Raw genomic sequence first — 24874 nt, 5'->3', positions numbered from 1 at the left:
ATGAGATCCTCTCATTCTTTTGGATATGGATATCCCGTTCTGCCAGCACCATTTGTTGAAGAGGCCATTATGTCCCAGTTGCGTGGGCTTGGTGGCCTTGTTGAATATCAATTGACTGCATATGTGAGGATCTATATCAGAATTCTCAGTTTGGTTCCATTGGTCAGTATGTTTATACTTGTGCCAATACCATACAGTTTTGACCACTGTAGCTTTGTAATATGTTTTAAGGTCAGGTAGCAGGATTCTTCCTATTTTGTTTGTCTTTTTCGATGTTTTTGGACATTTGGGTTCCTTGCCTTTCCAAATAACTTTCATAATTAATTTATCCAATTAAGTAAAAAAAATGCTGTTGTAATTATTAGTGGAATTGTATTAAATCTGTAAATCAGTTTAGGTAGGACAGACATCTTAATGAGCTTCAGTCTTCCAATCCATGAACATTCAATATACTTCTATTTATTTAGGTTTTCTTTGATTTCCTTTGACAATGTTGTGTAGTTTTCTCTGTACAAGTACTTTACATCTTTAGTTACATTTATTCCTAGATATTTGATTCTTTTAGTTGCTGTTGTAAATGGAATTTTTTTCTTTATTTCCTCCTCAGATTGCTTATTATTAGTGTATAGAAATTCCACTGATTGTTGTATATTAATCTTATGTCCTGCCACTTTACTGAACTTGTTTATCAGCTCTAGAAGCTTTGTTGTAGATTTTTCAAGGCTTTCTATGTACAGGATTATGTCATCTGCAAATAGTGAAATTTTCACTTCCTTTCTAATTTGGATGCCTTTTTATGTCTTTTTCTTGCCTAAGTGCTTGAGCAAGTACTTTTAACACAATGTGAAATAAGAGCAGTAACAGTGTGCATCCTTGTCTTGGCCAGATTTTAGAGGTAAAGCCTCTAACCTTTCACCATTGAATATGATGTTAGCTGTGGGTTTTTCATATATACTTTTTATCTTTTGAAGTGTTTTTATCAAGAAAGGATGTTTTATTTTTCCAGATGCTTTTTCTGTATCAGTAAAGATGATCATATGATTTTTTTTCTTTTGATCTGTTAATATGGCTTATTACACTGATTTTTTAAAAATGTTGAACCATCTTTGCATACCAGGGATGAAACCCACTTGATTGTGGTATACAATTCATTTGATGTATTGTCACATATGATTAGCTGGTATTTTTGTTGAGGAGAGATTGATCTGTAGCTTTCTTTTCTTGTGACATCTTTTTTGGCTTTAGTAATAGGGTTGTGTTGGTGTCACAGAATGGGTTGGGCAATATTCCCTCCACTTCTGCTTTTTGGAAGAATTTAAGCAGAATTGGTTTTAGTTCTTTCCAGAATGATTGGTAGAATCATTCTGGTTCTAGGCTCTTATTAGTTGGGAGGTTTTTGGTGACTAATTCCATCTCACTACTTACAGTTGGTCTGTTGGTATTCATCAGTTTATTCTTTTGTCAGTGTAGATTGCTTTTATGTTTCTAGAAATTTGTCCATTTCATCTAAGTTATCAGTCTTGCTGGCATACAATTTTTCAAAATATCCTGTTATGATAGTCTTTATTTCTGTGGGATCAGTGGTGATATCCCCTCCCTCATTTTTTATTTTATGTATTTGCATTTTCTCTTTTTTTCTTTGTTATTCTAGCTAACAGTTTGTCAATTTTATTAATCTTCTTAAAGAAACAACTTTTTGTTTTAATTTTTTTCTAGTGTTTTTCTATCCTCAGTTTCATTTAGCTCTGCTCTAATCTTTATTTCCTTCTTTCTGCTTGCTTTGGGATTAGTTCTTTTTCTCTTGCCTCTGGGTGTGCAGTTAGGTCTTTGATTTTAACTCTTTATTCTTTTGTAATATTGGCATTAATGGCTATAAATTTCCCTCTCAGCACTGCTTTTGCTGCATTCCATAGGTTTTGATATGTTGGTTCTCATTTTCATTTGTTTCAAGGTAATTATTGAATGGAATATGAATGCATTCAAGTCATCATGGGGTTTTATCTTGGTGGATGGAGACCCACACAATAACAAAAAGGATACTGAATTCCCGTCTTGGGGAGTCCTACTACATTCTCTAATAGAATGGCAAGAATCCCTAGAATACATGGGCAGTGCCTAGCGAAGAAAGACACCTAATACACCAGGCCCTTGATATTGATACTTATACTTAAAACCTTGTTTTCATGAAATTGAAACTTAGCCTAGTATTTCAGTTACCTCCTGAAAGCCTCCTTGTTGCTCTAATGTGGCCTCTCTAAGTCAAACTCAGCATATAAATTCACTACCTTCCCCCCAGTGTGGGACATGACTCCATTGATAAGCATCCCTGGTACCAAAGGATTATTACCAAGTGATACCTAGCAATACATTTGGAAAACACCTTGACCAAAAGGGGGAAATAGTAAATACAGGTGAGTTTTTATGGCTAAGAGATTGCAAATTGAGTTGTGAGGTCATTCAAGAGGGGGGAAATAGTAATACAGGTGAGTTTTTATGGCTAAGAGATTGCAAATTGAGTTGGGAGGTCATTCAAGAGGTCACATTTGCGCAAGTCTCAGGAGGATCTCACGGACTGCCACAGTAAACAGTGCCTTAGGCAGGGTAACTCCTATGGACTCTAGAGACAGCTGGACATTATAAGCAGGGCAGACAACCCCAGGAATTTGGCACCCTGTTAGTGGGCATTACCTTGATTGAATATATGATAACCTATTCCCCCATTGTATAGGAGTTGGATTTTATAATTTTCCTATACAAGTTTCTTGTGCCCCTTTTATTTGAACCTATAATTACCACTATGCCCATTAAATATGTGTCCCAGAGAATTAAATCTTCTGGCTGTTCCAATGCTGGTTGAGCCCTGAATCTCAGCAGAGTTGCAGCCAACATCTTCCCTCCATTTCATCGGACTCACCCAGGATAACTAACAAAAGGATGATGATAGACAGTGCCCATCCCCCCAAATAGAGTATCTACCATTGCAAGCAAGACAGTTCTACCCATCTGCCCATGAGATCTAAGCCCCCTCTCAACTGGCAGCAGAGTGGACATTACCATCCCCAAATCCTCAAGATTGAGGAATGAGCAAATACAAGGGGGGTAATGCAACTATGGACTAAAGTAGACTTATTATTCTAGTAATGGAAGAACTTGTAACACTGATATAAAGGCAGTGATCACCAGAGGTTCTGAGGGGAGGAAGAAGGAAGAATAGGTCCAACATGAGGCATTTTGGGAACATTGGAGTTGTTCTCCATGATTTTGTAATTACAGATAAAGGGCATTTAGACATTTTGTCAAAACCTATAAAGTTGTGTGGTGCAAAGTGTAAACCATAATGTAAACTATGGGACCATGGTTAGTAGTGTTACTTCAATATGTGTTCATCAATTTTAACAAATGTACCACACTAATGAAAGATGTTTTTAATGGGGAAATATGTGGGAGGGGGGGCAGTGAGATATATGGGAATCCCCTATATTTTCGATGTAACATTTATGTAATCTAAAGCTTTTTTAAGAATAATAATATATATTAACAATTTTGAATCTTCCATAGGAAATTAATAGAAAATTGCAAGCAGTGGAATCAGGATTGATTGCCTTACGTGAAACAAACAAGCACCTAGAACACAGAGATAATGAACTTAGACAAAAGAAGAAGGAGCTTCTTGAAAGAAAAACCAAGAAGAGACAACTGGAACAAAAAATTAGTTCCAAACTAGGAAGGTATCTTTCAGCCTTTTTGCAGAGGAGGGATTCATAAAGAGCTGTATGGGAAAGATTATTAATTTTACCCCGAAATGACAATGCAATTCCAACAACATGTTTGCAATATATTTTCTCTAAAGCTTTATCGTACTGTCCAATACACAATTTTATTTCCCAGGGGAAAGGGAGGTGAATCTCTTTCTTCGCTAGATCAGCTGTTCTGGTCTCTGGACCTTTTTTTATGTTTAAAAATTACTGAAGGTCACAAAGAAGTTTTGTTTATGTGGGCTAGTCAGTATTTACTACCATTAGAAATTAATACTGAGAAATGTTTAAAATATTAATTATTTAAAAATAACAATAGTAAACCCATTCTTTATCAACAAAATTTTTATTAAAAAAAATTTAATGAGAAGAATGATGGCATAGTTTTACATTTTTATAAATCTCTCCAATGTCTGACTTAATTGAGGACAGCTGGATTCCCTCATACTGCTTCTGCAATCTTTTGTGAGATGTTGTTTTGGTTGTACATGAAGAAAATCTGGTCTCATGCAAATACGTAGTTGGGAAAGAGAGGAGTATATTAATTTTTTCATATAACGATATATTTAATACTACATCAATACTTGTCAAGGTATAGTTTCTTAAAGGATAATTGCAGTGTAGAATCTTGAACTATGTCAATACACTTGTATACTCTGCTAGTTTAAAATCCATTTCATTTTAAATATATTTTTTACCCATGAATGATTATGTTACATCACACATTGGTCATTTGGAAAACATTTGTGCAACAAGTGCTGTAGATCTTTCAGAGATTATATAATATGAAAAACTAATCATTTTGATCACCAATCTCATCAGAAAAGCACTTAAGACTTGGGAATGTCACTTACAGTGGAACATGCACATTTTTTCAAAATTCTAATTTTCACTTAATACGGTTGTTTTCGTTAAAGTGACAGGCTGATTTCATTCATTTTTGAAGGGAAAAAAAAGCCAAATGTCCAAGTCTAAATAACTGGTTTATCAGCCATTCTTTCAAGTAGAAATGGTGTTCAATGAAAAAAGTAATCTAGCTCCCAAATCAAAATAGTCTCACAAGGGCCATCCTTGAGATAACCATTGCTCTTTGTTACACAGGAGAAGTGCTTTTTGTATGCTGTGTACTCCCCATTTCATCACACACAATATTAAAAACAAACTCAAGAATTTATATTTCATAAAATGAATTCTTAATACATCAAGGGCATTAAGTGAAACTGGCTTTTTATTTAACTTTTGAGTACATGGTAGTACTCAAAGTTAATGACAGTATAATTTGGTGACATTGCTGTCATTTGTTCTAAATTACTAGCATTTTTATTCACCATTACTTTTTCACCCCAGTGCAAGTGTCATCACAATGAGAAGGGCAAATTATGGCTTATTGCCAGGAAAAAAAATTTGCCTCATGGACCCCTTGGAAGGGTTTCAGGTACCCATAGGGGCCTGTGGAGCACGTTTTGAGAAACATTGCCCTAGATAAATACCCAGGATAATTTTGTCCATTGAGTTTGGAACAGTGCTGGAGGAGAGGGGAGAGTAGAGGCAGAAAGATTAACAAACTCATCTGTTTTCTCATCATATCTGAAAGAAAGTAAAAGCTATTAGGGTATCCGGTCTGTGGGGAAGGAAACTGACTGCCAGTTTCAAGGTTTTTACCACATCTTACCATGACACGGCCCAGACCTTTTTGTTATTAATAAAGTTATTAATATCATAATTTGATATCATAATATCATAATTTTTAATGTAGATAACAGCTCATTGCCTTGAGTAACAGATAAGTTTACCTCGACAATACAGTATGTGTTCTAAACACATTTGTAGATTAAATACTTGAAAATGCATAGGAAAATTTGCTCCATAAAGGAACTGTTATTTTAAAGCAAGTAATTTCCCATTAATTTTTATTTTAAAATTAATAATAATGTACCTTGGTTGCTTAAAGCAAGATGTATATATTTAGTTCAGCTTCTTAGAAACTTTTTCCAGCTTTAAGCCTTTATCAAAACCATGTTGCTCTCACTTCATTTCTATCTTCAGTTCTCTAAGGTGCTTAAGGTATGAACTTGTAGGATTGTTGTATGGTTTTTTTCATTCTGTTTTGTATCTATTAATCAAACCTCCCCAAGTGAACTCCTTAGTCATAGACTGTTTCATAATAAACAATAGTAATAACAATAACAACTAATAATTATGAATCAGTTATAGGCCAGACACTATTTTAAGTGTATTACATGTATTACCTTTTTTAATCTTCACCACAGTCTGTGGGGAAAGTATTATTAATTATTATCTCCAGTTTTTTTCCTCAAATGAGGACACTGAAGCTAAGAAGAGTAACTTGTACAAAACCACTCTGTTTTTAGTTGCATAAAACAATGATTTAATCTAGGAGCTAGCAGTTTGTATCTGAGTAGCATTGCTAAATAACCATTGTAACTGTAGGGTGCCTAAGGATTTTTGCTCAGTCTTTGTGTTTAACTCTGATTTCTATATCGTTTTGTGTTTCATTCAGTTTAAAGCTGATGGAACAGGATACTTGCAACCTTGAAGAGGAAGAGAGAAAAGCAAGTACCAAAATCAAAGAAATAAATGTTCAAAAAGCAAAACTTGTTACTGAATTAACAAACCTGATAAAAGTAAGGCATTTTCTTGATTGTATTGATATTTTTTACTATAGTTAGATAAAATAAAATAATAAAATCTTTAGAGGGCTTTATTGGGAGGGGGGAGGTCTAAATTAGGGTTTTTAATTATTTAAGGAAGAGATTTTTAGCATCAATTCCAGCTTCCTTCATTGCTTGACATTTCTTGTTATAGGTCATTAAATAGGTCAAAACCACTCAGGCTAAATTATTATGTTTCAGATGATTATGAAATACACAGGAAAATACCTCTTAATTCTCTTGTGTTGCAAAAAGAGCTCTCAGAAATGTTGGTCACGTTAGAAAAATGTTTCATGTTTCATATTTTACTTTTTAAAAACTCAGCTTTAGGGGTTTTGTTCCTAGATTTGTACTTCATTGCATATACAAAAAGTAGATTTAATTCTTCAAAATACTACTGTGATCTCTGAGAAGAACAAATTAGAATCAGATTACGTGGCTGCATCTTCACAACTACGTCTCAGAGAGGTGAGATTTTTGCCTTTATTTGTTTATTTTAGGATTCCAGCCTCAGACCAGTTTGAAAATATTTATCATTTATTGTCCCTTGCAATATGTAGTTTGTTGTTATATATAATTTACAAACTTATTGCATACTGCTGATGTGGATTCAATGCTCGACCTGCTTTGTACTATTCATTTCATATTATTTAATAAGGGATGTGAATAATCAAAAAGGAAAAATCAGAGTATTTGATTAGTCATTGAAAACCAGAGACCAGCGTCTGCTTTGTGAACCCATACAGATTATGGAAAAAGAACTAGTAGCATCACAATTTGTACATCCTATAAAGAAAGTGAACTGCAGATGCATTCTAATCAGTGCTTTTAAGAGTGGCCTTTGTATATAAATTTTGTTGGTTTTTTTAATAACATTAAATATTCTGTAAATATCTTGTCTGTGAAATGATGATAAACACTGGAATATTATGGGGGAAAGGTGATAACACTAAATTAACTTAAAATCTAAAGAAGAGCTAGCAAGTAAGATGATGTTGACAGTGCTCCCCAAATCTTTTCCCAAAATAAAGATGAGCTAGACTAACATAACATACAACAACAAAAATGGACAACATATACAATATAATTAAATGCCAGGTAATCCTGTAACTCCAAAATACCAGTGAGTTGTGTCAAATCAGCAACAGCATGGTAACAGTAACTGTGTAGCAAAAAACATAGGAAAGGCTCAGAGAACCCAGAAATTTGCTTGCCAAAAGATACTCACATATAGAGGTAGGAAGCTCCACTAGCTATAGAAAGCTCAGCAGATCACTTTGGGAACTATCTAAATTGGGAGGTAGGTTTGTAGAGCACAGAAAAGTTGGATAGTGCTGGAATGGTCTGGGTCCTATGAACTCACAAACCAACTGAAACTCCCTGCAGTACAAAGCTCCATACTGAGGAAAACTAAAACTTCATGATAGACAAAGGAGACAGAAAAGTATGTACTCTTAGGGTTTTATGTCTGGCAGTGTAGCTAAAGCAGAATTCTCTGAAAATGAGAGAAGAGAACAATATAGACAAAATATACTTACTGATTATCCTGTAGTATTATCAGGAATTAAAAGAATACTACTTCAAATTAGATCCTTTGGGAGAAGTAGGTGAGGGAACTAGCCACTTTCAATATTTACTGTGTATGGAGTCAATAGATAGTATCCCAACAAAGATATTAAGAACATGATATTGTATAAAGTATATGCACAGAGATAACCATGGGAGTAATAATAGAAGCCTTCCTTAATACCAAGAGATATACAAAGAAGGGGAAAGAGAGTATGAGACACGTCATATAGCTAAAGATTACATACTTTATTTTTGTATGTATATGATACAAAAACAAATGTGACAAAACAATTACAAATCCGAACATCAATCCTATCATTGTGTAAATGGATATAATTCATCTATAAAAAGAAAAAGATTTTCAAAGTAAATTCCAACACTATGCTGTGTACAAGAAGTACAGCTAAAAGAAAGAGGTCAGTAAGGTTGAAAATGAAAGGATGTAGGCACAAGGAATCTTTGTGGAGATTGTAAATGGAAATGTTCTAATAAAATTGGATTGTTTACACAGTTCTATAAATTTATTAACCATTTACTAACATTGAGTTGTACACTTAAAATGAGTGAATGTTATGTTTGTAAACTATACATCAATAAAACTATTAAATAAAGTTGATGGACAAAGGTATACCAGGAAAGTGTAGATAAAAAGAAAGCTTGAATATCTCTATTCTGCTGTGAAGTGATTTCTACTTCACTACTATTGTTGTGAAAAAAGAGCACAGGAGAGAAAAGTATCTATACTATATTGTCATTTTCCAAGAAAGATCAGGAAGTAATGACTATGTCTCTGTGTTTGCTTATATTTTTAAAAAATTGTAATGATAAACTGATATAGTTTAAATTGCCCATGGAGTTGGGGAAGGAGCGGTAGAGGACAAGGTGAAAAGCTATGCTCTTCGAAACACATCTTGTTTTTTTCTACTTTGGAGCCATGTAATTGTTTTGCTGGCAAAATAAAATTATTTTTTAAAAGGCAAAATTACATAGCTATGCAAAATGAAACAAATTAATTTGTGTATTGAGTTAGCAGTATTACCTCACAGAGCAAAATTCCTCTAAGTAGCTTTAAAGCATAGTAATTTGATGCTAAGGCCAAAAAGAATTGCAAAGGGAGTGGATATGGCTCAGTGGTTGAGCACCTGCTTCCCATATACAAGGTCCTGGGTTCAATCCCTGGTACTTTAAAAAAAAAAAAAGCAAACAAACCCAAACTATTTTTACCAATCATATTATTAGTAGTATTTGTAATGTTATTCTAAAAATATTAAAGGGTAAAACATGTAAGTAATTATGTTAATGTCACTGCTAACTATAATTTGCAACATAAAAGAGATTAAAATATAAAACAAACAAATACAGGTATGTTACCGGATTTTATCTTTGTTCTTGGCTATGCTGCAGAAATGAATTTAAAAAGTGATCCAGGTGGGTTAGGCCAGTAATTTATTCAGGTAGGGAGGGAAGAGAAATGGGAGAAAATAACAGAAAGTAACAGAGCAAGGGTCCCAGGTAGAGAGGAAGGGGTGAAAAGGGACAAAGAGGATTGACTTACAAGCTACAATTCCCCATTACAGATTTATAAATCCCCAGGTTTACTTGGGTGTCCACATGGCAAAGGAAAAATGGCAACAACGGCACACAGGGCAGGACAGGTCCATAGGCAAAAGAGCAGGGCAAGAGCCTGCGCTCTGGTTTATACCTGGCTTTTAAACTGTTAATTATTCCATCCCTTTGCTAATGGCAGGAGAGGGGGTTCCAGCTCTTTGCTATTTGGACTGATTACCCCACCCATTAATCCCTTAGTGAGGACCCAATGATAAAGTTTTCTAGTGAACATCTGGGACTTTTCCTTGTTCTCAGGAAGGAGTCTTTGTTCTGGGTAGCAGAATCCCACGGGTGGGGGTTCCAACAGCCATCTTGGGGGTTACTCATGCCCACATGAACTCTCTGTCAGGTTCCAGATCAGTCTATTCCCTATCTTTTTTTTTTTTTTTGTCTTTATTTTTTTAATATTACATTAAAAAAATATGAGGTCCCCATATACCCCTCCCCCCTCACCCCACTCCTCCCCCCAAAACAACAATGTCCCCCATCATCATGAGACATTCATTGCATGCTTTAGGCATACTTAAGAAGTATTGCTGGTTTAGTTCCAGACCATTGCAGTAAAGCAAATATCAAAACAAGTCACACAAATTTTTTGGTTTTCCAGTATATATAAAAGTTATGTTTGTACTATATACTGTACTCTGTTAAATGTACAATAGCATTATGTCTAAAAAAAAAAACTAATGTACATACTTTAATCAGGTTGTCACAAATGTAGAATTGTTAAAAAAAAAAACCAACCAATATCTGTGAAGCACAGCAAAAGCAAAGCTCAATAAACAAAGTAATAAAAACCTTGAAGTCTTAAATTTGCGTTGGAAATACTAGAATGAACTGATAACATATTTTCTCTAAAAGAAAAAAAAATTTCCTAGCTCTGTCAACTGAAAAGACCCAGACTGTGGTCTCTAAGTACTATTTCCCACTAAAATGGCCCCTTGGAGAAATGGCTGATTCCCTGGTCTAAGGAAAGAAATGTTTGCGATTAGTCTGGATCATTTTGTTAGACCAGAATGCAAAGAAGTTTATCAGCGACTACTTGGTTATATCAACAGGACTTATGAGCCAACTTGAAGGACCTCCTACTGGCCAAAGATGAGAAAACTATTGATTGAAACATACCAAATATGTCTCATTTTGAATTCATTCATAATGACAAAAAAAAGTTACTGATCACCTTTGGAGAATGTTAGGAAACCAACTTATTAGTATAAAAAATAATGTCTTATGTGAACTATTAGGGTGAATAAACAAGGGCAGGTTTCTTTTTAAAGAAATGCTGATACCCAGCAAAAGCAGGTTCCTTCCTCCTGATGGATCTTGAAAGTCAATTCCTGAGACAGTGGGTTTCAGAGAGAGAAAGTTTTATTGGTTTCATAAGCTATGGAGCACAGTGGCCTTATGGCCCAAAACTGCCTCTCTGATCCACAAAACTTCAAATATTTTATAACTTCTGGGTGCCAAGGAATAATTGGGGTGGAACTGAACACAGTTTCCTTTATTAATAACATTAAGGGGCTGAACAGGACAGGTAGGGGTGGGGTAGCAAACCGGGGTCAGTCACAAGGATTCAGGATAGGGGTATATAGAGTATAGGTCAGTTACAGGGTGTTTCATATGGATATTAAACAGAGGTGGGTGTGGTGGTTACCATCCCAATAGTATGTATACACAAGGATGAGCTCAATTTATAATTATCATCACAATAGTAAGCAAACACAAAGGTGAGTTTAAATCTAGAGTAACCTTTAACAGGAGTGTGGGACCACTCTGGCTTCAGTAATTTCAGGTATTAACCTTTTGCTATTTTAAATCATAAAGGCTTATATATAATGCTTTAATAACCATACTTATTGGTTAATTCTTAACCCTCCGTTACAGTGTTCCAGCTAATAATACAAAAGGAATAGTAATATTAGAATATCACTACTTTGTAGCTGCTAATGATTCAGTGAATCATATTAACTGCTATGATCACAAAAAGATAGCCAGATAATTTATATTCATCCTGATGGAAAGACTTATCACCTATGGAATATTCTCACCAAATAATCAAATATCAGGCTGATTGAGCCTCTAGAAAGGGATTCTCTATCTCAGGACTATTGACATCTTGGATCAGAATAATCTTTTTATAGAGGCTGTCCTGTACACTGTAGAATGTTTAGCAGCATTCCTGATCCCTTTCTACTTCATGCCAGTAGAAAGCCCAATGTCTCCCCTAGTTGTGGCAGCCAATTGCCCAGTGTTCCCTGGGGAGCAAAATTGCCCCTGTTGAGAACAACTGCTCTAAAACTACCCGTTTATGGGAAATGAAATAGAGCACAAAATCTGTTAAACACCATCCTAGCTATACAGTCAGGAAATTCTAGAATGTGAGGAACTCTTTAAGACAAATGATTTAGTTCAGTGCTGTCCAATAGAAGTATAATGTAAGCTCTATTTGTAATTTTAATTTTAAGTTAAATTAGTGGAATGCTCTGGGTTCTGAGCTTCCGGGTTCTTATGTTGCATACAAGATTTAAGGACATTCCATAGGGTAGGCTAGGGAGTAAAGAGTTTATTAAGAAATAAGAAACCTAGAAAAGGATACAGTCTGAGACATAGCTGTGGGCATGCTGCAGTGTGAGTCACATACTAGTGGCCCCAGTGTTATCAGATTTTATTTAGATTCTTGACTATGCTTCAGAATTGCAAGAGCATGTCGGGTGATTTAGGCCAATAATTTATTCAGGTAGGGAGGAAAGAGAAATGGGAGAAAATAACAGATCAGGGATCCCAAGTAGAGAGAAGGGGGCTGAAAAGTGATAAAGCGGGCTGATTTATAGACTATAATTTCTCCTTATAGATTCTAAGTCCCCAGGTTTACTTGTGTAGTGATCCAAATGAGGGAGAAGGCAGCCAGTGCCGGGATCCAGAGGCAAGAGGGAGCGAGAGAGCTCATTCAGGCCCCATGCCTGGCTTTTTGAACTGTTAATTATTCCACCCCTTTGCTAATGGCAGGGGAGGAGTTTCAGTTGTTCGCTGTTCTGATTGATTACCCCACCCATCAATTCCCTGTGAGGCCCCAGTGATAAAGTCCTTGGGAAATATCTGGCATTTCTCCTGGCTTTCAGAGAAAGTTTTTGTTCTGGATGGCAGGATCTTGTGGGGTGGGGTCTTCCAGCAGCCGTCTTGTGATTATTGATGTCCACGTGGACTCTGCCAGGTTCCAGATCCATCTATTGATTCCCTGTCTTACTAGCCGCCTTCACCAGGTTAGGCCTTTTTAAAGTCTTTCCTCCTACCCCTTCATAATGTTGAGGAGGGACCCCAGCTGTTTGCTTTTCTGATTGGTTGCCCCGCCTGTTAGCTTTCAGGGAGCCAGTGGTGCCTTTTGTTTAAAAGTGTCTGGGGCTTCCCCATGACTCCAGAAAGAGTTTTAAATGGGATCTCGCGGCCAGGGTCTTGCGGTATCTTTCTGGCAGCCTTCCCCTCAGGAGGTTTCTGGACTGGGTCTCATGGCCATTTGGTCTGCCACCGTGTTGTCTGCATGGAGTGCTTTCTGCTGGTTCTTCAGCTGTGACCCAGATTTTCCCTATCCCTATATTAACATGCCTCATTAGTGACCAAATTGTAAAAAGTGAAATTAATTTTATTAATATATTTATTTCATCTTATATATCCTAAATGTTATTTCAACATGTAACCAGTATTTTTTAAATTATTGAAATATTTTACCAATTTGTTCTTTTATACTCTCTTCAAATATTATATTTTATACTTAAAACATCTCAATTCAGCTGCTAAATTTTCATCAGAAATATTTGATGTGTATTGAGATTTTATAAAATTTGCAGTTGAAAAAGTAATATCACATACCCAGATTGTTCCACACATTTTCTAATAGCTGAATTAAGTATTGGTTTGGGTTTTTTAAAAATGTTTGTTTGTTTAACCTCATACATGGGAAACTGGAACTCAACCACTGAGCTATACCACCCCCCTCAAGTATTGGTTTTTAAATTTAAATGAATTTAAATTGAGTAAGATTAAAAATACTGTTTCTCAGTCACTAGCCGCTTTTTAAATGCCCAATAATCGTATGTGAATGACTAGTGGATGCTTAATTGTTCAGTACAGTTTCTAAAACAAATTTTAAGGAAAGGGAAGTAATCTTATAAATTAAAAGGGACTTGAACATATTAACCAAATACACTGTGTGGAGCTTATTTTGATCCTGATTTGAACAAAGCAATTTTAAAGAAGTATTATAAGAAATAGAATCATTTGATTGTTGACTTAATATTTGATAGTAATATAGATTTATTGATAATATTTGAGGTTTGATAATGGCATTATAGTTATGAATTTTCAGGTCTTTATCTTTTGGAGACACATACAATATTTTTGATTGAAATGATAGGATGTCTGAAATTGCTTAAAAATGCAGCAAGGTGATAATGTATGGAGTATAGGGAAGGCATATCGATGAAGCAGTATTGGCTGTGGGTTGAGAATTGTTAAAGCTAGATGATAGGTACATAAAGTTTTATTATACTCCACTCTGTTTTTGTACATGTTTGAAATTTGCCATAATAAAAAGTAAAAAACTTCCATTCTTGACCACGGAAGAAACGGGCCAGGTTTGCCCTCATGTCTTAAATCACTAAAAGAAAGGACAAAATATATGAAACAGTGGTTTTCAGACACTGGACAACAAGCAGCATAGGACAGTGATCCCTGAGAGAAGGGACATAAATAAGAGGAATCCTGTGATTGCCTCAGCTGGAGAGAGTTTCCCTGCGACATCTCAGGGAAGGGGAAATGAATTTGAGAGAGACAATAGTACTACAGATCCTATAGACATTAAAAAGGTATTAGTAGAATATGTACCAAAAGTACAAGCAAGCAATAGAAGAAAAATAGATGTATTTCATTAAAATTTAAAACTTCCGTGCAGAGGACATTATGGGAAAAAGTGAAAAGATAACCTGCACAATGAGAGAAGGTATTTGGAAACATATCTGATAAAAGTTTAATATACAAAGTATGTAAAGAACTCCTATAACTTATTAAAAAAAAGGTAGCCTAATTTTAAATGGGCAAGAAACTTAAATAGACATTTCTCCAAAGAGGACATACCAGTGGCCAATATGCACATGAAAAAAATGCTCTACATCATGAGCCACTGGGGAAATGCAAATCAAAACCACAATGAGATACCACTATTTCATATCCACTAGGATGGCTGTTGTAGCAGTTTGATATTATTGATGAATCCAAAAAATATTGGGTTATATTTGTAAACTGGTCTTTTCCTCTGGGCATATTAGATTTTATTGGATTCAGAGGTTTACTTGATTAAATACTGATTAAGGATTTGATTGGGCCATGTCAGAGTCCATTGCATCACTGCTCCCTTGGTGGGTGGGGAATGACAGAGAAAACAACATGGCAAAAGAGTTAGTTGGAGTCTTGAGCTGGAGCCTTGGGAAGTAAGCACACAGAGGAACTTGGTCATGAGGAAAGAGAGAAGGCCTCGGGATGGAAACAAGCAGCTCACCTAATAGTCTACAGCTGGCCTTGTGGAGATACCAGAGCGGCTGAGCCCAGAGAGAGGCAAATCCTGGGAAGAGAGGAATGCAGGAAGCCTGAAGTCTTACAGATGTCTCTTGCTCCAACATGTGGCAGTAGACTTCAGTGAGGGAAGTAACTTATGCTTTATGGCCTGGTAACTGTAAGCTTCTATCCCAAATAAATTCCCTGTATAAAAACCAACAGATTTCTGATATTTTCCATCAGCACCCTTTGACTGACTAATACAGCTGTTAACAAAAAAAAAAAGTTAAAATAACAATGTTTGATGTTGCAACCTAGCTCCTGAAAGGCACGGGTTGAGACTGCTGTGAGACCAAAGGATGCACTTAGCAAGGTGTCAGACGTGAGCTTTCTTTATTGATACTCATGGACCAGGAGAGTTTCTCTCTGGTGGCTGCAGTCCAGAGAATGAAGATAGCTCTCTGCAAAGAAGTGGGGAAAATGAGGGGCAATATATAGGGTCTCAAAACAATGGCATTTCGTGACTAAGTTTCTTTTAGGGTCACATGTAGCACATAAATGTTGTCTGGTGATGTTATTGTAGGAAAGAATTGTACATCCTGGAAAAATTATAGTCTATGATACCATCTATACATTGTTCTCCTGTGAGGAAATGTATGCATTTTAACTTGCATCCTGGGGCACGCAGGCGACTGTACTGCTGGCTTGCTTTAGGGAGGTGGAACCAGGGCTCGGGGCTCATGACCCCACAATCTATGCCTATGTAGCAATTTGCATTGCCCATAGGACACACGCTGCATATACATTTCATAAGAACAATACAGCATACAACAGAATATTAAGAGTTCTTTACCAAAAGCTAGTAAACTTCTGAAGACATGTTGCCAAGGTCAAGAGAGGAAATTAAACCACTTATGGGCTCGATCGTTAATTATCAATATGGTTTATGTGCTTTTGCATATGATTTAAACTTGTGAGACATTATGAGAGTGATCAGGAATATTTACATAACATTGAACATTATTTAATGAGAAGATGTTGTTCTAAACTTGTCAGTGGTCATATTCTGCCATGCCAGCAAGGTGTCCCATGCTGTCCAGTTTGCAGGAGTTAGGGTTTAAGGAGATTGTGCTGGTCTAACAGTATACAAGCAACATTTTCATTAGACTAAGTACTGAATAGGGGAGGTGGCTGCCAATATCATACATTTTTCCTGTTTAAATTCTTTGAGTTTTCCAAACTAGTTTTCAAAAACTAGTTGGGTATCAGGAGAGTCCATAGAGTCACACATAGGGCCCCAGCTATTTGCTGTTCTGATTGGTTGCCTCTTTTACTTTTACCTGTCAGCTTTTAAGGAACCAAAGGGGAAGCCTTTCTGTTTGGAGTTACTCAGGACTTCTTTTTGAGTCCGGGACTTTCAAACTGGACCTTGTGACTAGGATCTTCGGTGGGCTTTACTTTGACCAGCCTCCTTCCCTATTTCCTACACTAACCTGCCTCAACTTTCCCTTAGAGAGTTTGCACCCTTATTTTTAAGGGGGAGCTGAAAGGCAATGGTCCTTTTTCTATAGCTGCTTCCAGCTGGTTAGGGACAGTAGTCTAAACTCTGCCTGACAGGGTATGAAACTCTCTGGCTATTCTATTGAGGTTGAGGGAAGGCGGTCCGGTAATGTGTTTGAAACTGGATGAAATCCCCGTGTGACTTAATACTTTTTTCTGGAAGGTGTTGATTTTGGAAGAAATAAACTTAAAGACTTCTAATATGTTCAGTATCCTTCTGCATATGGTCTAGAATAGAAGACACTATATTCATCAGGCATATAGGTGTAGCACTTAATACTAATTAATGCGCAAGTTCCTTTTTCAGCTGCAGTTAATAGATTAAGCTTCAGGTTTACAACACCATATATGTTTTCTGTCCATGGGAGCAGGCTGTAATGCGATTGTGTTTAAGTTCTACTGACATTACTCTGGTAATTATTGTTACACTTGGTATGCAGCCAGCATCCTGCAGCACTGATGGTCATAGGGAAGCTCCAGTGTTCCACCGGCCTGGTGCACCCTTTGGCACTATGAAACAGAGCCAGTCTGGAGGTAATGTAAATCTGGCCATATCGAGCCATCTCCCACTGCAGCAGGAGTCCGAAACAGCATCCATCCACTTCCGGGAGCATGTCCAGAGATGTAGTAGATACTTACATTGTTTTAGGGGTCATAGTGACCGACCTAGGCAGTAACTCAAATGGAGAGGCAACATACACTGTACTCAAACCTGGTTTGAATGTACAAGAGAGTACATTCTTTTTTACTTTTACACCTTTACCATGATTACATAAATTAACAGGTGTTTTACTAGCGTATAGGGGGGAAAAGCTGCTTTATTATTTTATGAAAATCTAAGATTCCCAATAGAATTAAGATTATCTTCCCCCTACCACCACTTTAATATGCAGATTAGGGTGGCCTCTAATAGGTTTTCGTGTTGTGAAGTTACTTTTTTATTACCATCAATACTAATTTAGGTTTCTAATAAATAATGGCTTCCTGGAATTAGCCATTTAAATATTTGTCTAGAAAATGCTTTTGCAAACTTTCTATAAGTCACTTTTACCTTTAAATAAGCTTATTAAATTACAGTTAGTGGGAAGCAGATGTGGCTTTAAGCAATTGCACTCCCACCTACCACATGGGGGGGTCTGTGGTTTGTTTCCCGGTGCCTCCTAAAGAAGACAACAAGCTGGCACAGGGACAGTCTCGGCAAGCTGACACAAGATGATGCAACAAGAGACACAAGAAGAAAAACGTAATGAGAACACAACAAAGCAAGGAGAAGTCCCTCGTTTCTCCTAAAAAGAATGAGCGGGATGGCGAGCTGGCACCATGGGCAGGCACAGCAAGCTGACGCACCTAAGAGACCTAAGGAAACCCAATGAGAAACACAACAAAGCAAGGAATGCAGGTGGCTTAAGTGATTAGCCACCTCCCTCCCACATTGGAGGTCCCAGGTTCAGTTCCTGGTGCCCCCTATAGAAACAAAGATGAACAGACACAGCAAGTGCAAACAACGAAGGGGTTGGGAGAGAGAAATAAAATAAATCTTCAAAAAGAAAAAAAAAAGGATATTATGAGAAACTGTATGCCAACAAACTCTACAACCTCAAAGAAATGGACAGTCATGTTCAAGTCTGAATCCCCATTCATGTGGATGTGAACCCATTTGTAAATAGAACATTTGAAGATGTTAAATATGAAAGAATCTTTAACAAATCTATTCGGATAAGGCCAAATTGAATCAGAGTAGGCCTTAATCCACATAATCCTTACAGTCCTTAAAAGGCAGAGGAAATTGAGTCAGAAGAAACCTGAAAATGAACATTACCGTGTAACAGAGGCAAAAATGCAAGCCAAGGAGCCTCAAGATTGCAGCAAGCCAGCATCAGAATGCTATAGACTCTGACCTGTTGATAACTTGATTTTGGATTTCTTGCCTCCAAAACTGTGAAACTGATGAAGTCCCATTGTTTAAGCCAGACCCTTATGTTGTATTTGCCCTAACACCCTTGTTGAACTAAGATAGCATCCTTAGAGGATGAGTTTTAGGATATATAGTCAGAGAACTGCACACATGAATGGAAAGATTAAATTGTTATAGAGTAATTGTTTCATTATTTTGATGCCAGCTTCTTGGAACCCTCTGACTTTCTGGAAAAACTTATGGCTAGAAATAACTGGATAAAAACAACAATAATACCAAGAATTTGCTAGCAGGTAAGCATGCAGGCACAAACACACATAACCAAAGGGAGGTGAAGGTCAGGTTCAATATTCTAGTATTGGTGAGTTCACTTTGAACAAAAGACAAAAGCTTGAAAAATAGGAAGGCCCTTTCCCTCCCTTCCATTGCTTAAAAAAAGAAGGGGGAAGGGAAATGGTAGTAAGGGTTATTCTGAATATGTAGAGGGGTCCAGCAAATATAAACTGAAGACTGGATTCAAACTAACTCCTGAAGGAGAACCTCATCCATGCTTTTATTTCACAAGGGGAATGGGGTGAAGCCTTCTAGAGTTCATGCTAAAGTTACCTCATCTGTTGAGCCTATGAACCCAGTTTTTCAACTTAGGAAATGGTAATATAGACGAGGCGTATATCATACAGATACTATATGGAAAAATTTTTTTAAAGGTTGTTTATTTCTCCCCAACCCCTTCATTGTTTGCATTTTTTGTGTCTGTCTTCTTTGTTTCTTTAGGAGGCACTGGGCACTGAACCTGGGACCTCTGACATTGGAGGGAGGTGCATAATCACCACTTAAATCACCTCCATTCCCTGCTTTGTTGTGTCTCTCATTATATTCTTCCTCCTCTTATCTCTTTTTGCATCATCTTGTTGTGTCAGCTTGCCGTGCCTGCCTGTCACATCAGCTCACTCACCGTCTTGCCCGTCTTCTGTAGGAGACACGAGGAACCTCTGCTCCCTGCTTTGTTGTGTCTCTCACTATGTTTTTCTTCTCGTGTCTCTTGTGTCAGTTTGCCACACCTGCCTGTTGCTCCAGCTTGCTGTTTTCTTTAGGAGGCGCTAGGAACCAAACCATGGACCTTCTATGTGGTAGGCAGAAGCTCAATTGCTTGAGCCACATCCGCTTCCCTATATGGAGCTTTATTTAAATTCAGTCCCGCAATGTAATATATGATCTAGTGCTTTAAGTTTTACTTTTTAATCAAGCATTAAGGAGATCTTAAGAAAATGATGGGTTTGTGTAAGAGACAGGGATCAGTTTAGTTTTCACGTAAAAGCAATATAAAGCAAGGAGGAAGAAAATATTAATGTAACCTGGCAACCTACTGCTTCCATCTTCTACTCCTGGTTTAAGCAGGAACAAAGGAAACCAGCTTAAGCCAGTCCTATAGCCAGAAAAAAAGAATACACAAGAAAGAGCTAAGTCAATTCCAATTCAGCACTAAATTCCATTCCTTATGTGGCAAAAGGAGCGGGTAAAAGCCAAAATGGTTGAAATGTGATGGGGGGAAACTGTTAATCTTAAAGTAGAGGACTTGTGCAGGGAAGTTAGACCTCTCGGATGGGCTGTAACCTCTGAAGTACCCAATCTTTGGAAAAACAGAGGAAGGGTTTGCGTGCTAGGCTTAGGGGTATGAATGGCATCATTTTCCTTTGTTTGGGGCACCAGCCATGTTTTCTGTTTCTTGCAAGATTGAGAATAAACTCTTTTCTTCTCTACAATCTGGTAAGCCTTATTTTCTTCCAGAAGATTTCTTTCTTACAGTTTGTGTTTACAGAAGTATCATTAAATCATGATGGCTTTGGAATAAGTTCTCTCCTAAACTCTAATCCACTCTTAACATTGTGAGATATACTCTTCCTGTAGGCTTAGTTCACATAGATGCACTAAGATCAGGTGCAGGCTAACAGGATGCCCCTACTGTAAGATCTTTGAAGGGAGCGGTCCATCTCTTATGTCTTGCACTGTGTACTTGATAAATGTTACTGACTAACCATATTCACTAGCCACACATTTTAAATAGTCAAGAATAATGAGTAAAAGAAGAATATGTAATAAAGTTGTGTAGTATTTCACTTTCTCTTACACTTGCTTTTTTTTTCTTTTCATGTTTGCTGTCATTTACCTACACATGATCTTACCTATTCTTGCTGTCCTGCTTCATCTGAATCAGAACTTTTTTTTTTTACCTTGTCCATTTGTACACATCAAAGAGTGTACTAAGGAAACATTACTACCAGTTAATGGGTTTTTCCTTTACCCTGATAGCAAAAACAAGTTCTCAGAAGAATTAGGATTAGCTAACTATCATGGAATTGATACTCCAATTTGTGGAAGGCAAAAAAGGGAGCATGATTTGTAGCCCTATAAAATACTCTCAGAGAACAGCAAATGTTGTGTGGGTCTCAGTTTTGATAATTTGGTCACAAACTTCTGGAATATTTTTAGGACAAGTTGTTAAACTATGAATCCAAACACAGAGGTGAGCAGATCTGCCTATTACATTTGGTTTTTTACCTAGGGCAGGTTTCCCGACCACTCCAGGCTTATCCTTGTTTATAGCCAATGGTATTATAATACCTACATAACTTGTAGGGATATTGTGATATTTAATAATTTACATCAAGGTGCTTAGCATGCTACCTAGCATGAAGCCATTATTTCCTTTAAAAAGGATAGATTTACATGAGGATTAATATTATTTTTAAGAATTGGAAATTTTAAAATTTGTTTATCCAATTACTCAAGAAATTATTCTGTGCTTTTTGTCCTACCTTCCTCTTTATTGCCTACTGCTTACTTCTCTCCCACAAAGAACTGAATTTTCATAGGAAACATTTTTAACTCAAGTGGTTGATTTTATATATATGTAAATTTTGAGGAAAAATAATTTAACAAGTAAACACTAATTGTCATTGGATTGACTAAAGTAGAATTTGTTATCTGAGTATTTAAAGTCATTTGAGGAAGCAGACTTAGCCCAGTGGATAGGGCGTTCGTCTGCCACATGGCAGGTTCGCGGTTCAAACCTTGGGCCTCCTTGACCATGTGCAGCTGGCCCATGTGTAGTGCTGATGCACACAAGGAGTGCCGTACCACGAAGGGGTACTCCCACGTAAGGGAGGCCACGTGCAAGGAGTGCTCCCCATAAGGAGAACTGCCCAGTGCGAAAGAAATTTCAGCCTGTCCAGGAATGGTGCCGCACACATGGAGAGCTGACGCAGCAAGATGATGCAACAAAAAGAGACACAGTTTCCCATGCCACGGACAACAACAGAGGTGAACAAAAGAAGAACACTCAGCAAATGGACACAGAGAACAGACTACCGGGGCGGGGAAGGGGAGAGAAATAAATGAAAAATAATAAATCTTAAAAATAAATCAGTAAAGTCAGTTGAGGAAAAATCCATGTACCCTGTAAATTGGTGCAAAGGTAAAGTAATTGATGAGTAGAAGAAAGTATTTCTTAGCATTCATGGTAGCATAATGGTGCCGGTTGAGCCGACTCCTGACATCCACATCTGCAGCATCTGCAAACAACAGTTTAACAATCTGGATGACTTCCTAGCTCACAAAGCAGCTGCCAGCTGACCAGCATGCCCGGGGTGGGGCCCTAGCTAGAGGAAATGGTTCCAGCCACTCAGATTCAGGCTGCCACCAGAACCTGTTTCAGCTCCGTAATTTTTGCACGTGACTTTCAAACATACCTGCCCATAGAAAGCAATGAAAACCAGATAGCCACTGTCCTCTCTCTCCCTGTGAAGTCATATGCGAAAAAGCCTGCCACCCTACCTGCTCAGAAAACGCTTAACTGCTGCTATCCACATTGCCAATTCAAGACTGCCTATGGCATGAAGTACGTGGAGTGTCACTTAAAAATTCACACAGGAGATGTGTGTTACAAGCATGAAGTCTGTAGCAAGTGCTTTAGCTGAAAGGATAAGCTAAAGACTCACATGCAGTGCGATATGGTCATGAAGCACTATGAATGTACAACATGACTATACTGCTGCTGACAGCAGCAGCCTGCATGTGCATTCAGTGAGCAACCCTTCAAATGCCAGATCTACCCCTATGCCAGCCACAATTCCAGCCAGTTTACTGTCCACCATTGAACCCCCATGGGGTTTGCCCCCTTCAAGTGCTGGCTCCAAGTGCCAAGTTCAAAGTCACCTCAAAAAGTCACCTTGAAAAGGCACATACATGTGCACTTGGAGAAGTCTTTCAAGTGTGAGTTCTGCACCATGTGCTGCATCATGAAAGGAAACCTCAAGTCGCACATCTGCATCAAGCACAGGGGAATAACTTCAAGTGTCAAACCGTGACTTCCTGGGTGGTAGCAAAGCCATGCTGTGGAAGCATAGCCAGGTGCACTAGTCAGAGCACCCCAAGAAGTGCTCTGAGAGCACCTACTCCTGATCCAGCAAGGCCACCCTGTGCATACATGAGTGCATCCACTGCACCGATCGCTGCTTCAAGTGTAATTACTGCAGCTTTGACACCAAGCAGCCCAGCAACCTGAGCAAGCATGTGAAGAAGTTCCACTGGGAAAGGGTCAAAACAGGTCTAGGAGAGAAAAGACATGGCCAGAGAAAGCAGCTGGTAGGTGGCCAGGCTGGACACCAAGAGTTTTTACTGTGATGTTTGCAAAGTTTCCTTCATGCGGAAGGACTCACTGTGCAGCCATAAGAGGCAGCATGATGAGTATAATGAGAATAAGAACTCAGATATGACTGTCCAGTTTCAGATCAATCTCAGCAAGCAGTCCCCAGCACCCCTCACTGTGGGATATCTCCAGATGTCCCCCCAGCCCAGCCAAGTGCTCCAGACAGATGCCATTATCTAGGCTGTCGCCACTATGTCAACACTGTGCCACCTGCCCTAGTGGCTCAGAGCATTGAGAAATTCCCGGGGAATGACTGTCTGCAGATCCTGTACCAGGTCAGTCTGGTGGCCCCTCCTCAGTCCACAGGGTGTCCACAAGGTGGGAGCCATGGCCTAGCCAGCTGTCCTGCTTGACTGCTCACAGCCATGGGGATGGAACTGCCCTGTACCATGCTCTGATCTCCAGAGCTCCAGGCAGCCCCACTAGAAGGCAGCCAGACTTCCCTCACCAGCTCAGGCATCACTTACGCTGACTCTGAAGGACTTAAAGGTTTGATTCAGAAGTGGGTGGCTGAAGTGACCATGGTCAGCATCACTATGGCCTCCATGGCTCCACCCATAACCTCCCCCTCCTCCCAGCAAGAACTAACTCCCCAGGCAGAAGTACTAGATCATTCAAGATCTTTCAAGAAGGAATGCATTCGGCTTTGCTCTATCTAGCAGACTCCATTCCAGATTACAGATTAGTTCTTTAAAAAATGAAAAAAAAAGGAAGGAAAAAGATGTGACCAAATGGAAAGTCATAAGTAGAATTCTCTAAGAGGTTTGCTTTTCATGTTCTAAGAATTGTTGTGGATTCCCCACTCACACACCTGGGAAGAAGTTGTAATTTTATATGCTTACTATAATTTTTAAATACTGTGATAATTTTGAGACCACCTCTGAATCACCATGTTATAACTGTTGTAGAATCTAGTTAGAGGGTTGAAAGATATTAAATGCATTAAGTTGTAGTGAATACATTAGTTTGTTTCCAACTTGAATTTACCCTTCTGATAAAAGCTTTTACATTTCAAAAGTCATTTGAGAAGCTAGTGATTTGGGGATAGAGACAGAAAAGGGGCAGGGGCCCAAAGGAGCTTCTGGGCCTGGGCACATTCATTCATGATGACCTGTCTGCCAAATGCCTTGGTGTCGCTCACTTTGTGAAAATCTATTGAGCTGTGTTCTTGTGATTTGTACACTTTCTTGGGTGTTTAATATTGATCAATAAAAAGAGTACTTAAACATAGGCTTGACAACCAGTAAGATGGCGGCAGAGTAAGGCACTCCTAGAGTCAGCTCCTGCTACAGGGCAGTTAGGAAACACCCAGAGCTCTCTGGAGCTAGCTGAAGCACCTGTTTGTGGGCTCTAGGAGACCAGAAGAGAATCCTGCTACATCCTTGAAGGAATGGAAGGAGGAGACTGCCCATCTGCAGAGAGGATTCATAAGTAAAGCGCTCCCCACCACAGAGGCCGGTGCCTATCCTCCACTGGAGGCACAAACCGCCTCGGGAGCTGCTCTGTGGCTGGAACTGAAAGCTCCACTTCTCAAAAATGGGGG

General features: G+C 38.1%; 1 protein-coding gene and 1 pseudogene across 1 annotated transcript in view; both read left to right on the top strand.

The window, feature by feature from the left end:
• The window catches only part of SMC5 (structural maintenance of chromosomes 5), a 140699-nt gene that overhangs the window by 84656 nt on the left and 31169 nt on the right, over nt 1-24874 (top strand). The window contains exons 15-17 of the mRNA XM_058301326.2: nt 3559-3728; nt 6277-6400; nt 6773-6895. Of these exons, the coding sequence (XP_058157309.2) occupies nt 3559-3728; nt 6277-6400; nt 6773-6895 (417 nt within the window). The remainder of the gene's footprint in view (nt 1-3558; nt 3729-6276; nt 6401-6772; nt 6896-24874) is intronic.
• On the top strand, nt 22036-24133 carry LOC111763255 (zinc finger protein 64 pseudogene; annotated as a pseudogene).

The sequence above is a fragment of the Dasypus novemcinctus genome, chromosome 8 (assembly GCF_030445035.2).
Source record: "Dasypus novemcinctus isolate mDasNov1 chromosome 8, mDasNov1.1.hap2, whole genome shotgun sequence".
Lineage (NCBI taxonomy): Eukaryota > Metazoa > Chordata > Mammalia > Cingulata > Dasypodidae > Dasypus > Dasypus novemcinctus.
The sequence above is the reverse complement of the archived record's forward strand: the minus strand, read 5'-3'. Positions and strand labels throughout refer to the sequence as shown.